Source organism: Papaver somniferum, chromosome 3 (assembly GCF_003573695.1).
Source record: "Papaver somniferum cultivar HN1 chromosome 3, ASM357369v1, whole genome shotgun sequence".
NCBI lineage: Eukaryota > Viridiplantae > Streptophyta > Magnoliopsida > Ranunculales > Papaveraceae > Papaver > Papaver somniferum.
In genome coordinates, this window is record NC_039360.1 from 43,013,004 (window position 1) to 43,030,742 (window position 17,739).

The 17,739-nt window shown below is 35.6% G+C and overlaps 2 protein-coding genes across 2 annotated transcripts; one reads left to right on the forward strand and one right to left on the reverse strand.

Moving 5' to 3' along the window:
• The first annotated feature begins 62 nt into the window (after window positions 1-62).
• Window positions 63-1,756, forward strand: LOC113359362 (WAT1-related protein At4g30420-like). Its single transcript, XM_026603009.1, has 6 exons — window positions 63-244; window positions 331-396; window positions 524-640; window positions 722-1,148; window positions 1,263-1,414; window positions 1,531-1,756. The coding sequence occupies exons 1-6, from the start codon at window positions 63-65 to the stop codon at window positions 1,754-1,756; spliced, it is 1,170 nt and encodes a 389-aa protein (XP_026458794.1).
• Window positions 1,757-4,844: 3,088 nt separating this feature from the next.
• Window positions 4,845-7,067, reverse strand: LOC113355994 (tetraspanin-8-like). The gene is made up of 2 exons (XM_026598987.1): window positions 6,412-7,067; window positions 4,845-5,418 (listed from the first exon to the last, which is right to left on the reverse strand). Exons 1-2 carry the CDS (start codon window positions 6,916-6,918, stop codon window positions 5,104-5,106), a joined length of 822 nt encoding a protein of 273 aa, XP_026454772.1. The 5' UTR covers window positions 6,919-7,067; the 3' UTR covers window positions 4,845-5,103.
• Window positions 7,068-17,739: the final 10,672 nt, after the last annotated feature.

The following is a 17,739-nucleotide window of genomic DNA, read 5'->3' on the forward strand; positions in this document are numbered from 1 at the left end:
AACAACTTACAGCACTTATAGTCATCTCTCTCATCATCTCAACAAAAACTAAAAAAGAAATTATGGGAAGGTGGGAAGATTATAAGCCTGCAATGGCTATGATTGGTTTGCAGTTTACTTATGCAGCTCTAGCACTCTTCTCTAGGACTGTTCTTTTACAAGGAATGAGTCCTAGGGTTTTTGTTGTCTACAGACAAGCCATAGCTACTCTTGTTCTTGCTCCTATTGCTTATTTTTCTCAAAGGTAAGCTTTAAAAGTTAAAAATATTTTCTGTCTCTTGGTCTCTGTACTCTCAAATGTTCGTCAAATATGCAAATGACTCTGCGCAGGAAAAAACCAGGAACTGCGTTAGGAATGAGGAGCTTTAGTTTGATATTTACTGCTTCTCTCATTGGGTAAGCTCCTTGGAAAATTGAACAGTCAAGTCAGTCAACGCTAGTCAACTACTTGACTGATTCCCAAGCTCAAAGCTGGTTGATCCGTTGATATATACAAGTGACTAGATTTCTTTTCATTGTGCAGGGTAACAATGAATCAGAATATTTATTTTGAAGGATTGTATTTGACATCATCATCCATAGCTAGTGCAATGGGGAACTTACTCCCTGCCATCACCTTTCTGCTAGCAGCATTAATTGGGTAAGTTGATTTCACTTTATATATCTACAAATATTGTCAAAATTTTGCCTGTTCAAAGTGTTAATCTGACTCTGAAATCAGATTAGAGAAAGTTGATATAAGAAGCCTGAGTACATTGGCAAAGATAGTCGGAACAGTAATATGTGTCAGTGGAGCATTTTGCATAGCATTCATGAAGGGTCCAAAGCTTCTCAATACAGAATTTACTCCTCAACAACAAGATCAGAACTCCATCATTTTTCACTACTTCAACTCCTCTATGACTGTTGGAAGTCCCAATAATTGGATGCTTGGTTGTTTTCTTCTTTTAGGAAGTTGTGCATGCTGGGCTTGTTGGCTTATTTTGCAGGTTCCTATGACCGCAAGTTACCCTAATCACCTCTGTTTATCCGCGTGGATGTGTTTCTTTGCAACCTTGCAATCAGCTTTTGTCACATACTTTCTGGAACCAAATCCTAATTCGTGGCGTTTAAATTCAAGTTTTGAACTCCTATGTGCTATCTATTCTGTAAGTAAATCAAGAGTACTACTTATTCATGCCTCATGTAAAGAATGTGAAAAATCGTAGGACTCCATAGTTGCACTTATTTATGGCTCACCATATGTATGTCTACGTGTGCAGGGTGTTATAGGTTCTGCGTTTTCGTTCTTCGTTCAAGCATGGTGCATTTCATTAAGAGGACCACTTTTTTCTGCAATGTTCAATCCTCTATGTACTGTCATTGTAACAATCTTGGCTTGTTTATTCCTTCACGAAGAGCTATATACAGGAAGGTAAATTGAAATATTTTATGAAAATCTGGTGCTTGGTTCTACCATCCAACTGCAATGTAGTGCAAAGACAAGAAGTAAGAAAATCTAATGAGCATGGTATTGTTTTGCTTCAACAGCTTGGCAGGCGCTTTTGCGGTGGTAGCTGGTCTATACATTGTATTATGGGGTAAAGCAAAAGACTTCAAAAAGATACAAACAACTATCGACTCGAGCAAAAATGCTGCTGCTGAAGACGACGATGATTCAAAGAAAGTACTCAAAATTGTGATCCAAAAACCATCTGATGAAGAGATTATTTGCAAAATTGATTTACAAGAACCCCTTCTCCAATCCAAGCAATGATGCCTATATGCACATACCATGATCTAAAGGTTGAAGACTTGCACATTTTTGTTATGTCAAAAGCCTTTATGGTTGTTGTACCAACCAGCAAAGAGAAGTCATTGCATATGTTACTATATATGTTTACTATCGTAAACAAGTAAACGTGTTTTCTTAAGATTTTTCATGGAGATTTTTATCCAACAAGAGAATACTCAAAACAAAACATTAGGTTTGGAATTATACACTACCACTCTACTGGAATAACTGAATTTGCAGCATCCAAAGAGACAAGACTATGCGTATGACTTGTTGCTGCGAATTTGTTATCACCTTCAAATCCCTTCAATTCAAACGGCTTCCAAGTACCTGAACGTAGATTATAAAAATATAGTTGAGTAATATTGCTGGGAGTGTATACCATCAAATCTCCTTTCATCTTGTTGTATTCACTGAAGTACATGAAGAAACAACAACGGTGCCTGTGAAACAACGGAGACGTAATTGAGTGCTTTTTAACCCAACGTCTGGTATTATAGTTAAGCACCCATATAACAGCCCCAGCAGATAATTTTGACGTATCAAATAGGGATTTTTGATCATTAGATGGCACTCCCATGGTGCTAAATTCTTCAGTTTCTATATTGAATGATAATACTGAGTCCGATAGGCTGGGCAGAACACCGTTCGTTCTCCATCAAATACATAAGAGAATCAACCATCCAGTAAAACGTCCCGTTAAGAAATACAGGCGGTCTTGTGCTACTTGGACCATAAGAATAGCTGCCAACACTTCTTCTACGCTCAGTTCTTAAACTAAGAATCTGAAAGTCCCAAATCTTCTTGGTAGATAACATACGTACACATATCACTTCATACTCCTTCTTAACTGGATGGAAATAGAATCCAAATACACTAGAAAGAATAACCGGGTTAGTCACAACTACTCGTTCTTTTGTTATCGGATTCCAAATACAAAAAAGCTCTGCACGAAGTACGCATCTGAATAGAGGAAACCCATCATATGAACCACAAAGAACAATTGGCCCCTCGCAATTACATGAACGAAGATCTAAGCATGCAGCAGCCTTAATGTTCTCAGTTTCACCATCAGATAGAAAAAGTTTGATGATATTGCCGGCGTCGGATTGCACAACAGATTGCACAGCAACGGTTGAAGTATTTCGGCTTCGATGTAGGAGCGTACGCAGGAAGTACGGATCCGTCATCAAATCATATAACACGTGAGCTTTCCACAGCCGGAAGATGCACTTCGCTAGGAGTCTAGTACGAATGATGATGATGATATCATAAGGAAGATCAGGGATATGACCCTTCAGAGTTGCTTGAACACATTCATCGACTTCTGATAACTCAACAAGAGGATGTGCACAATCCTTGGCTTTATTTTTTTTTTTGTAAATAAATCACATTTGTTACCCCAAAGAATTGAATTCCACAGACCCATTCAGATAAATCTGAGAAAAAGAGAAAACCAAATTATATGATGAAACGATATGTGTTTTTGGCAAAATTAAATCTTATGAAAACAGGAATATAAAGTAGGAAGAAGAAGATGCACCTTAATAACGAAACTCAGTAACCAAACGATGAAAAGGGAGCATTGAGGCGAGTAGTCTCTTTATTTGAGACAATTCAGCAGTACGTCAATGTTATCCGCAACACTTCGAATTACATGAACACTAGAATTATAGCACAAACTTTCTGTTTAGTGTTTTCTGTGTGTTCTTTTTTCCAAGGAAGTTGGGTTTGTTATTTGGACAGAAACTACGCAACGGGTTAGCCAAAGGTTGTTGGTTAGTGGAATATACTAATTAGTTTATTTCTTAATCCCCAGTAAACATGTGGAATTTCGGGATCATTCACACATCCGGAAGATATTTACCATTCAATCACTCTCGCGGTAATTTCCTCTTGTATTATGGGGTAAAGCAAAAGACTTCAAAAAGATAGAAACAACTACTTACTCGAGCAACAATGCTACGACGATGATTCAAAGAAAGTACTCAATATTGTGATTCAAGAAACATTTGATGCTTGCAGGTGGTATATACCATGATCTAAGAGGCTGAAGACTTGCAAACTTTTGTTATGTCAAAATCCTTCACGGCTATTACGTAACAACCAGCAAAGTGAAGTCCTTGCATATGTTACTATATTTGTTTACTATCGTAAACAAGTAAATGTGTTTTCTTAAAGTAATCTTGACATTTTATTCCACTTTGCAAATTCATATAGTCAGTAGAGATGGGAAACACTCAACTTCAATCCCATGGGTCAAAGGAAAAAGCAAACCATTTGGAACTTTCTTAAGTTACCAATTTGAAAATTCTTGCCCCACAAAGTCCACTACCACCCACTATCCAACCAAACAACTTTTGGCATGGCAAAAGAAAATTCTCCAATCTCAACTACAGGAAGTAAAAATACAGAACACCAAACGAGATGATGAGAGTGGTTTTTCAAGTGTGTTTCCGATAATTCTCTCTGTGATCTGATTGATGTTACCCATTACAGTAATTTATTTAACCTCTAAAGCCGCCTAAACAAAACCAAAACCAGCCTGGAAGAGTAGGAATAGTTGACTACTTGGACACGACTATATATAGTCGGTGTTTTTTGTTTTTAATTTCAAATTCGCAGTCTCTATTTTCTAATAGTTCTCCGATCAGGTAAGCTAAGAAGCTTTTCTGATTTTGAATTTTGGTTACAGAGAACAAGGTTGAGTGTTGTAGGTTCATGGTCATTTTACTTTTGGGTTGTCTTTCTCAGAACATTGTGCAGTCCTGTGAGTTATAGGAGAAAAGTGCACCAAACAACTGAACCACAATAAAAGCAAGTTACAGTTACTGGATAAGTATGGAACGCTAATCCTAAAAATTTCAAAACTTTTCAATTCTAAAATGGGGTCCAACGATGGCCACTACCACCCACCATCCCACCCCAGCAACTGACAAAGGAGAATTCTCAAGAATCTCTCAACTGCAGGAAGAAAAAAAGACAGAACACCAAAAGGAAGGTAAACCTAAAGGGGCCAAGGAAAAAAAGGTAAAAGGGTACAGGAACAAGTGTTGTCTGCAACACAATGTAAAATGCAAAACAAAACTCGCAATGAAATCCACAACATATAGAAGAATAAGTACAAGTATCAGGATCCAAATCAACTACTACTACATAATCATGTTTCAAATGAAACAAATGAAACTCCTATCCAAGTAGGTATCTACAAACTCACAGAACCATGTTTTCAAAATAACAAAAGATATAACTATTTCTAGAAATGAAGTATGGAACAGCTGTGATATATAACTGATGATATTCATGTGAGAAAGAGATATTAGAGTCTTCTAGGCGTGTCCCTTCCATCTAGGATAAGCATTATCTTCTCTGTTGTTCCTAAATGCGCAGCATCCGATGGAGTAAACAATAATCAGGAAGATGAGGAAAATGATGTTCAGGACAGCAACCTTCTTCCAGTCATTCTTCAAGTTCGCAAGGACTCCTGCCTTGCAAGATTGACAGTCAAAACACAGAGCAGTAGAAGGAGCAGATTTCCAAGTTGCACAATCAGGGTTTGCTGAGGTGGTGTTGCCGGGATTATCCCAAACTGCTGCAGACTTGTACTGAAACCCACATTCTTGTGGTGGTTTACAACAACCAGACTGCAATCACAAAAGGAATCCATGTGAAAATTAGTATTAAGAGTAAGAACTAGCCAACAACAATGTGTGTACCAAACCCATATATTCTTGTACAAAAATACTAAAAATTCAAAGATGTTTTCATTTACATGCTACTACTAAATGTCACATACCTAAGCCTACTTCAAGTTGTATCACTACAAACATAATGTTATTCATCATGCATTTATTTAAAGCTGCGCTCAAGGCAATGTTTCAAGCTGTAACTTCAACAGAATCTCATTTATCGAATAAAAGAAAAGCAAACCAGAAAGTCTAATACATCAACATACTAAATTATAAAACCACAGTACTTCAGAGAAACCCATCAACTACAGCAAAAGGAATGAAAATCATAATTTATACCTTTCTCTGAAGTCAAGAGTTCAAAAAGTTTACAAGAATTCAAAGTTCATAAAATAACAACCATAAGCATCAAAAACAATATGAATGGAACAATTTCATATGATTTTAAAGTTCATAAGATAAATTTCCAGTACTCTAAACACACACATGAAACCCCAATTTATCCTCAACATCAATTTCTACACCATCGTTGAAACAAAACCTAGACAATTTTCACCCAATTTTTCTGGTGAAAGTAAAAGAACATACATACAGTGATCATAATACCCTAACTAACCTAGTATACACAGAAATCACAAGAAATCAGTACTAAAAGTAATGAAAAAAACAATTAGCAAGCAGTATCAAACCAAAATCCTACTCAAAAGTCAAAATGTAAAGGTTGAAAAACAAAAGGCAAAAAAGAAAAAAAAGAAAAAAAAAGGAAAAAGAAGAAAAAAAAAACCTAAAAAGGATTGAAAGAGATGATCATACATAAACAAAATTATCATGACTAAAACAACCACTGTAGAACAACATGCAATCAACAAATCATTCAAACTAATTTCTCAAAAATCAAGATCCAAATACAAAATCATTCAAAAAAGAATAATAGATCAGATTGTATACCTGAATAGGAGACAAATGCTTCTGAAGAAACTGCTGAGCATCGACATTAGTTTCCTCAGAAAGAGTCTTACAAACTTTCCCATCAATCAAACAACTCTTAATCCTATTCCAATTCTTCTCAGAACTAACTCTTTTCTGCAACCAATTAGAATAATCTCCCAGTTTATACTCCTTATAACCTCTTTCACTAGTAATTTTACCAGCACCTTTGTTAGTCACAACAAAAGCGAAAATCGTGAACGAAAACAGCAACACAATCAACACGAACATCACAAACAAGTAAACCCATAGTAACCACGAAACTCTACAGCAAGCACCGATTAAACCAGCGAGCGATACGATCATTAGAAATACTCCTAATGCTATAATCGGTTTCTCCAGAAATTTCTCACAGTCAGTACTTGCTCTGTTGCTTAACCATATTCCACCGCCTAAGATCGGAATCGAGAGAAGGAAAGTGATGAAGTTCAGTATTCCGACCAGATTGTTGCTAATACGAAACGCCATGATTTGTTTTTTACTGAGAAATCAAATAATAATCGAAGAATAATGAGAGAGAAATAATAATGGAAAGGAGAAGATGAAGACGGTTTTGGGTGTTTATATATGGGAATGGACTCTGTAATTAAGCGGTTTTAAGATGCTTCTGAGTAACTTCCTGGAGTGTCAGTTTAGGAAAGAAATTTGTTTTGGAATGGCGTGTGAAAAAATCGTTCTTATAATTTATTTTATTTTTATTTTATAATGAGGTGGAGGACGGTGAGGATTTGTTCGTCTGAATCGTCTGATACGCCATTTAAGACCTTTCCTAATGGGGGATTTGGTTGATTTTATGGGAAGTGTGGAGGAGGATGGTTGGTGTGGTGCCCTTAGTTTGACTTGAGATGGAGATGGTCTATTCTGTAATGGACCTCACACGGCTAACTTTGCTTGACTTGGGAAACAAAACAAAGTTTTTAAAGAAATTTGTCATTTTATATTATTTATCATTTAATGAAATAAAAAATGTGCATATTTTAGGGATTTTTTTTTGATCCATAGAGAAAAATTGCATGGGTCATTTCGTGAGGATTTTATAATATCTTATTTTATCTTTTTTATGAAACCTATTACAGTGGTTCTAAACATTGGATTTTGAGGGTTCACAAGATGATAAAATCGGGTTATGAAATAGTAATCAACAAAATTTCATATCCAACTATTTTTTGTAGTGGCTAAATTAGATTCATAAATCATGATGAAGATGTGATAGACACATTTTTTGTGTCTGGTATAATCTCAATTGTATATATTGTTAGTGCTCGATTTTGTATTTATTTTGGCTTTTTATGTCTTTGTAGGTGTTTTTGGAAAAATAAGATTTTGCGGCGAAATTGGCTCGAAAAGTGTTTTTTGCGTTCATGGGAGGACATTTGCTATTCGGACCCTCACTTTGGATAACGGGTAACCTAATTACTAAGGGGCATCCCATTTCCATGCATCTGTTAATCGCACCCCTACTCTGGATAAGGGGCAACCATCTTCAACATTCAAAAATCAGGTTTTGGCGGGAAAAAAGTTTAGTTAAAGAGCAGTTTTGGCAATCGTGATTTGGAGGAGTTTGAGGTCGATTAAACCTCTGATTTTCATAGGATAGACTCCTTATGGGTCTAGGAATCTGATATGGGTGTTTAAATCGATTAGATTAGGCTCGAACGACGGATTTTTCTCACAACAAGAAAATATGGAAAGTCACGTGTGTGACCTGTTTTAGGGAATTTAGAGTGATTAAAACGCTGTAAACCTTCCCAAAGAATTGTATCTATCTAAGGAAGAGTTTAGAATAAAAAAGAAAGCTCAGAAACGCGTAGAAATCCAAAAACAAGAAGTTGTCGCAACTTGGCCGTGAAGAGAAGGAAAGAGATTTTGGAATATTTGGGAGAGATTTAATCGGTATTTTTGATATAAATAGATGTCTTGGGTCATATAGAAGAGGTGTCGAGAGTTTGGGAACCTAAGGAGAGCCAGAAAAGAAGAAATCAGAGCTTTACCAAACTCTGTTTCTGCTGCTGCTGTTGTTGAAGAAGAAGAACAGCTGAAGAACATTGACCCTCGGTAGACAATCGCAGAAGAGTGTCACTGTTTAACAGCTGAAGAACATTAAGCTGTTCAGGGCAGTCTTAAATCAGAGACAAAGCAACAGTTTTTCTGTAACAGTTCCATTGTAACAGCTGTTTTGCAACACCAATACACTGTTGCAAATAGTCTGTGTTATTAATTTTCACTCTTTTAATCATCTTTTGAGCAACAAACACATATTTTGAGATCATGATTAATATGAGGAGCTAAACCCCAACACTGGGATGACGGAGGAAGCCATATTTCATACGTGTGGTAATTATATTTAATTCTTTTTATGACTTTTTGCATTAATTTAATCGTTTTATGATTTTTCTTAATTAGTTGTGAAGTCGTATGATGATGTATGCTTGGTCTAAGTGCTTTTGATGCATCATGCTAGTGATTTACAGTTAATCTTTTTAAAATCTACCCTGGCAAAGAATTAGAGTCAATAAACAAGAGCTATAATTGTCTAAGAATTGATTTTTGAACCACATGGTATGAGGTTTGGTGGAAACCTGAGTCTCAGTAATCTCTCGACATTGTGACAAACCTTGTGTATATATTTTCTTTATTTTTATTGTTTTCTATTATTAAGTCTGAAATTGAGTCTACACAAGTTCGAGTTGAAAGAATTTTATTTACCACTTAAAAAACTACATCAATTTTTGGCGCCGCCGACGCGGATTTGTATTTAGATTTGTTTTAGGTTTATTTATTTATTATTTTTATTTTATTTTTTTTTGTTTTTTTATTTTTTACGCGTTTTGGTATTTTTCGATTCTTTTCAGATTTGGAGCGAAGCTACAAGGAAATAAAAGTACTATAAAAGGAAAGCATCGCCATAGAATGAAAGAAAAGAGGAATCTGAAAGGAGTGAAGAAGAAGATTTTGTATATAGTTATTTTTTTTATTTTTAGAAACTGTAAATATGATTTTATTTTTGTAATTTTTCTTTTCCTTTTTGGACTGGACATTATTATTATTTTTAAACCCTAAGGAAGGGTTAAAATTAAATATAAATTGTTTGCAGGGAAGGACGACAGTTAAGATACTGTCTCGGCCCCTCGGGTTCGTACACTGACATAGGAGTCGGTGGCCTGAGTCGACTTCAACAGTTCATCGCCCGTCTGGTACGGGAGGTAAGACTCTATCCACCCACGAATCCCCTGTCAGTGGGTTTTATTTTGTGTGACAACTCACACCCCTGCAGTAGAATGTCGAACTGGTATTACAATAGCCAATACAACGAATATCCGACTGAGTTTCAAAATGGACGTTACTACTTTGACCATAGTGTGAATAGTGGTTGGGAACATCAGCCTTTTGAAGATTATGGTCCATACCATGGTGAGCCCAATTACTATCCACATACGCACCGGTCATATGAGCAAAATTCTTATATTTCTCCTTTAGAAGAGTCTCTCAGGAATTAGAAGAGTCGACACGTAGGATAGCTGAGATGAATAACTTAGTTTATGACGAAAGAAAACTTTCTTTAGAGGAATCCCTCAAGATAGCTGAGACGAACGAAAGAATTGCTCGAAATAATCTTAATTTTCAATATAGTGTCTCCAATAATACCCTTGAAAATGAGGATAGTTATTTGCATAAACAGGATGACGAGGATAAAATTGGTTACACTACTTGTTTAGATGAGGTTCAACCATTTTCATGTTATTATAATGATTATGATGAGGATAGTGTTGATGAAGAATTTGAAATAAATAGGCATAGTGATCAGGAATTTGCTACTCCAACTGAGCTTAATAATAATATTATTTCTAGTTCAAATCCAAATAATTTTAATAATTATTCACCTATTCAAAAGGACGAGGATTTGACTAGAGATACCCCCGTTTTAGACGATGTAGTATTTCCTGATTACGAAGTAATAATGGTTTAGAGGAACGAGTTTATTATGAGATTTTGAGTCAGCGATTTAGAAAATAGACTTAGAAAAGAAATGAACTCGTCTTTTAAATATGAGTGAGGATGTACCTGAGTATAATCTAAGAAGAAATTGACCATTTTCAGGATTGATGATCTGAAATTAGGGAATTGTAGCTAGTCTATCTAGAGACACCCAAAACTCTAAGTTTGGGGGTGATTATCATTCTCCTTGTGCCTTACCTTTAGCTCTTACAGAGATCCCTCACTTGGGACTTGACATATGTGCCTCAACCATTTTACAAGATTATCTTCATACACGTTTTCCTGAACCTAGTGATGTCCACAAGAAATTTCAGTTATTAGAAACCCATCCTCTGGTTGATGTGGTTTACCCAGGCTATGATACCCAGATTGACTTTGTTTTCCCACCAAATATTTTTCTTCCAAATGTGGGAATGTTTGATTTTCAAATGTGTCGAATATTAAGTTTTGAGACTAAACCTAATTACTTTAGGAGATTAGAGTCGACATACTTGTTTAAGGAAGATCACCACTCTCATTGTGGTCAGCTGTGTAAGTCAAATCTGATTGACTTAGAGGATCCTCAATTATTCAGGTTATTATTATGTGCTTCTAAGTTTTTATTTGAGTTTTTCCAGACTCTAGAACCTGAACATTTGGATCTAACCTATGAGGAAATGCAACCCATGAAAATATTTTATTTGGACCCAGTTATAGATCCTGAACCTGAACCACAACTAGATGTAGCTGTCTTAAACAGGAAACTAGACAAGGGTGTGCTTTATTTGTTCATTTTCTTGGCATGTTGCAGATTCCTTTTACTTGTGATAGCTCTATTTGGTTTTGATGACCCACAGATATTTCGGCTATTACTTTATGATTTTATAAGGTGACTAATCCTTTCTTAGTCTGGCTGAAGACATTAAACTTAGCACTTCTTGGGAGGTAACCCATTCTCATGCAACACGGTAATATCTTTCCTTATCTCTTTTGCTTCAAATGGTAACATTTCTCCTTGTTCATGCTTTTAATTTGATCTTTAGAACATTGAGGACAATGTTAGATTTAAGTTTGGGGGTATAGGAGAAACTTTTTAGTTGCACAATTAAACTCCAGAGCCTAGAAATTTATGCTTATTAAGGATGGCACTAACCAATCTAAGTGGATGGAAGCATTTTGGTTGTAGGAGTTGAGGAACCAATCTGACTAGATGGCAACATCTAAAGAGTCTATTCATAAAAGCACAGAGCTCAGGTGTTAGAAATAACATGATAGTTTCACCATATCTCGTTGAGTCCTTTTCACTTCTGTTTTTATTTTGTTTTGTTTTTAAACTATGTTTCTCTAAGTGATTGGGTGGGGCTCACGATTCAAGTTGTTACCAATGCTAGAGTGAATTAGAGTGATTGAGATACCAAAAAAAAAAGTTGAAAAAGAAAAAAAAAATAAAAAAAAAAAGTGTTGAAAAAAAAAGAGTTGAAAAAAAAAAGACCAGACCATCAGACCAACTGGAATAAAATCAATAAATTCGACCACTGGAACCCTTGTATATGCCAGTTGTGTTGACCTAGAGTTAGGATTATCAATCACTGGTTCCCGTGTATATGCCAGTGTGTTGATATTAGTCAGACTAGTATCTCAGTCCATTAGGATAGGTTCATTTTGGCGGAGGCCTTCAGAAAGATATGAGAAACACCGTTCACCTAGTAAACATCAAAACCATCTATGTTTTTCTATATCCATCTTCTTGATCTATCCATGTGATTAGTTTCGACTCCGGATATTGATGTCCATAGTGCAACTATCTGAGTAGAGCTCTGTCACTTCATATGAATTTTAGTATGCTTGAGTGCAAACTCGTGTACAACAATTGGAATTTCGCATCAGGGTACTTCCTCATGTAGTCAATAAGTGTGCCAACCAAGGAGATTCTTTAGTGCCTTCCAAGGTTCTGTGTAGATAGCTAGGGTCTGGAGTATAAAGGTTTTGTGAGTATACCTCTGGTAAGCCCTCCGGAGACAACACTCCGCCACTAGGGACACCTAGGGGTTTAAAGGCTTATTGCATGCGCTAAATGCAATCGACGATGCCTGCGACAGTGAGTTAGGATTTTATTTCTATTTTATTTTTGCTCGAGGACTAGAGAATAATAGGTTTGGGGGTATTTGATAGACACATTTTGGTGTCTGATATAATCTCAATTGTATATATTGTTAGTGCTCGATTTTGTATTTATTTTGGCTTTTTATGTCTTCGTAGGTGTTTTTGGAAAAATAAGATTTTGCGGCGAAATTGGCTCGAAAAGTGTTTTTTTGCGTTCATGGGAGGACATTTGCTATTCGGACCCTCATTTTGGATAAAGGGTAACCTAATTACTAAGGGGCATCCCATTTCCAGGCATTTGCTAATCGCACCCCTACTCTGGATAAGGGGCAACCATCTTCAACATTCAAAAATCAGGTTTTGGCGGGAAAAAAGTTTAGTTAAAGAGCAGTTTTGGCAATCGTGATTTGGAGGAGTTTGAGGTCGATTAAACCTCTGATTTTCATAGGATAGACTCCTTATGGGTCTAGGAATCTGATATGGGTGTTTAAATCGATTAGATTGGGCTCAAACGACGGATTTTTCTCACAACAAGAAAATATGGAAAGTCACGTGTGTGACCTGTTTTAGGGAATTTTAGAGTGATTAAAACGTTGTAAACCTTCCCAAAGATTTGTATCTATCTAAGGAAGAGTTTGGAATAAAAAGGAAAGCTCAGAAACGCGTAGAAATCCTAAAACAAGAAATTGTCGCAACTTGGTCGTGAAGAGAAGGAAAGAGATTTTGGAATATTTGGGAGAGATTTAATCGGCATTTTTGATATAAATAGATGTCTTGGGTAATATAGAAGAGGTGTCGAGAGTTTGGGAACCTAAGGAGAGCCAGAAAAGAAGAAATCAGAGCTTTACCAAACTCTGTTTCTGCTGTTGCTGCTGTTGAAGAAGAAGAACAGCTGAAGAACATTGACCCTCGGTAGACAGTCGCAGAAAAGTGTCACTGTTTAACAGCTGAAGAACATTAAGCTGTTCAGGCAGTCTTATTTCAGGGCAGTCTTAAATCAGCGACAAAGAAACAGTTTTTCTGTAACAGTTCCATTGTAACAGCTGTTTTGCAACACCAATACACTGTTGCAAACAGTATGTGTTATTAATTTTCACTCTTTTAATCATCTTTTGAGCAACAAACACATATTTTGAGATCATGATTAATATGAGGAGCTAAACCCCAACACTGGGATGACGGAGGAAGCCATATTTCATACGTGTGGTAATTATATTTAATTCTTTTTATGATTTTTTGCATTAATTTAATCATTTTATGATTTTTCTTAATTAGTTGTGAAGTCCTATGATGATGTATGCTTGGTCTAAGTGCTTTTGATGCATCATGCTAGTGATTTATAATTAATCTTTTTAAAATCTACCATAGCAAAGAATTAGAGTCAATAAACAAGAGTTATAATTGTCTAAGAATTGATTTTTGAACCACATGGTATGAGGTTTGGTGGAATCCCGAGTCTCAGTAATCTCTCGACATTGTGACAAACCTTGTGTATATATTTTCTTTATTTTTATTGTTTTTTATTATTAAGTCTGAAATTGAGTCTACACAAGTCCGAGTTGAACGAACTTTATTTACCACTTAAAAAACTACATCACGATGATGATTATAATTTCATCATGATGAAGATGATGATCATATAAAAAAAACTAAATTTATTATCTTCTTCTTCTCTTTTCATTCATAAATCATGATGAAGATGAGGATCATAATAATATCCTATTATTCTTCTTTCTCTCTTCTTATTCTCCGTCGCGATGAAAAGACGATCACAAAAAGAAAAAAACTAAGAAAACCCATCATTTATTTTTGCTTTTGAAAACCCCAAAATTCGAACTATAAGCTAACCTACGGTTGGGAAAATTCATACTTCCCAACCGTACGTACAAGTTACGGTATGGAAGTATGATTTTTTCAAACCGTAGGATTTTTGAACCCAGAATATACGGTTTGGAGTTCTTAACTCCACACACCGTAGATGACTTACGGTTGGGAAACCCAACCGTACGCACTGTCTACGGTTTGGTTTCCCAACTGTAGACAGCGCGTATGGTTTGGAAACCCAACTGTAGACAGTTCTGAAACTGTTTTTTCAAAAACCTAATTCGATCGATTCCGACCTATCCATGCATAAAAACTAATGAAATAAGATGATTTTTTTTTATTTTTACCTTATTAAAGTCATTGCGGGTGGATTAAGAGGTGCTAACTGATAATGAATTATTTTGAGAATTGATGATTAATCGAAGAAATAGGCGATGAAGGTGATCGGAAGAAGAAAATGGAAGAGTTAAAAGGAGCGGAATGAAAACAAATTAGTTTTAGGTTTCAATATTTAATAGGTTAAGAGTATTTTAGTATTTTTCTTATGAATTAGGTCCCCTTATCTTCATCATAGGATATTTGAATCCTTAGGAGCCCTCAAAACTCTTTTCTTGGAGCCCCTATAATAGGTTTATTTTTTATTGGTAAATTTTTTGATGCTGACGAGTTTTAAATTAAGACATCTCCCGAAAATTTACTATCGTATTACAGTAATATCGGTATATTTGATCTGATTTTAATAATTACGAAGTTAAACCTTTAACAAGCAAATAGTTGGACTGATAGATATAAGTTAATTGACCAAATCAATAGTTCCAAGGTTAAAATTCATTTGAATCCTTAACTTGCATTGTTGCATGAAAAAAGTACTAATAGCGTGTTTGGATATCACTTAAGAATTTTTCTTTTGTTCTCCAGAACAAAAAAATCAAAAATTAATTTGGATATACAATTTCATGATGATTTCTGAAAAGTATAAAGATCATGAAGCAAAATGATATTTTTTTTCTGAATTCTAAAATTCACTTCTGCTTTTGGAAAAGAAAAAGTGTTTTTCTTTCTGGTGTTCAAACACCTTATAAGTGAAATGATTCCTTAGAATGATATTAGTAATTTCCATATTTTGCTGAATCTTATATTTGGACACAATGTTTAATTGTTGTCCTAGATTAATAGGTATCCGATTTTTCATTAAAAGGATACTTTTTGATTGATGTTTATGGAGGTCCCAAACCTCTTCTCATCTCTAAAAACCGTGGCCTAAAGAAAAGAGATTTCAAACGAACGATGCTTATCTTTTCCAAAAAAAAAACAGGTAATGGTAGAAGAAAATGGATGACCATTACCCATTTACAATTTAAATGGGGAATGTGATTGGGGATAGGCTCTTCCCAAGCTCACATGTAAAGGCGTTTAGGAATGGCATGGGAAAATCCATAAGATCAGTCTAATGATGGGTATTTACTGTTACTACACTGGGGTGTAGAATAGACTGATGTTTATTCTTATCTTTGGTCTTAAGAAGAAAGAAAATGTCATAGCATAAGTCACTAGTCTGATTACCAAATCCATAAAAGAGGATCGGGCGACGCCGATTCAATAGCTCACTTACACCAGAAACGATAGAGCACACTTCCTATGCCTTAGCTACAAAGATGTTGGCAAATCGGGCGAAAAATCCGGCGACGCCGATTCATGACCCGTTCAAAATTTTCTTCTTCGATCTTCCACAAATCCTTTCTCCTGCATACCCATGATTACTTCTCTTTTTTTTTTCATCGATTACCTACTACTGAAATTCTTTATTGATTAATTTTGTTCTCTCCCGTTGTCTGAATCTATTTTTTTTATTCTCTAAAGCTAGGACCCTAGATTTTAGGCATCAAATTTTTTCTAATTATTCTCAAATCTCTGATATTTTATGATTACTCTGAGCTAATTTAATATCTTCTTTGTTGTTTTATCTTTTTCAGATTTCAACCCTTCTCTCCTTTCCCAAACCTGATTGGGAGGACTAGGGGTTTCTTGCGGAAGCAGTAGAGGCAGTGACGGCACTCCCTAATACTACTCGTTTATTCGAAATCATTGTCAGTGGAAAGAGGATATTCATCAGAGTTTGTACAAATTGGATTTACCTATTTCTCTCGGTCTCCTCGAATTCCCCAATTACCCGTGCAAGTAACCCTTTCCTGCACTCTTCTTAGTAATCATATCTATATTCGTTCTTCAAGGCTTGGAATTCAGCTTTCTCTCCAAGATTTTTTAATGTATCTTTCTTCAATTCCAAGTCATTAGCATGCTAAACACTTGGCAAAATTCAAACATTAGTCGAGATATGAATTCCCTACTTATTCAAATGGGTTGCAACTGCAGCTTTCTCACAACAATTCCTTACCATAAGAGAGTGTTGCTATCAAATTGCTATCTTTCTTTTTCATCCAAAAAATCTCTAAAAAAGTTCATATATTTTCCTTTCATCAATTCCCAATCTCAAAATTCCACTGTCATTCCAATGGACAACTCATCCTCAAATATTGATTCTCTTTCAAATAGCTTTCAAAGAAATAACAATGTCTCTAAAAGAACTAACAAACTTGTTAGTTTGCAAGGAAAATGAAGGTTTGTCGAGTCTTTTGCACTGATTGGATATGTTTGTAGAGAAGTGAAATTACCAGAAATTTTGTTAGCTTTGCAAGTAGGCAGAGATGGGGTGCAGAAAGAGAGGTTGTTATCATATCAACGGAAAGAAGCAATGTTTTCATATTCAGAATCCACTCAAGAGATATTTTTCAAAGAATTTTAAGAGGAATACCGCATGCAGTTGGTGGACATTTGCTAGTTCTACTTCATTGGTCGTTCCATATGAATGTTCAGAGAGCTACATTTCAGTTTGAAGTGTTTTTGGTTGAATTTAGGCTCAGAACAGACTTAGACAGAGATAATATCCTCATCTTATTGCATCTCAAGCTGGTGAAAATTGCATCTCAAGCTGGTGAGCCAATTACCATCTATAATAAAGATCCAACTGGAGTTGTAAAAGCACGGGTTAGGGTGGATGTCAATTTGCCTTTAGTCAGAAAAGTTCATATAACTCTGGAAGATGGGGAAAGAATTAAGATTGCAATTTTCTATCTGGGTTTCCCTTCTGCAACATGTAGGAACTGTTATGTGTTTAATCACAATGAAAACTATTGTGGAATGATAGCAAATGTGGCTTGGATTGCGGTGCCTGTTCTTAATCTACAATGAGTGGACCCCTTTGAAGACCAAGTGGAAGAACTGGTTCAAGAAATTCAACAGAATATGGGAATCCAAGAGGGAGAAGATGGTCAAGTTAATCATGAACAAAATCAAAATGCTTTGGAGGAAGTTAATGAGACCGCTGGA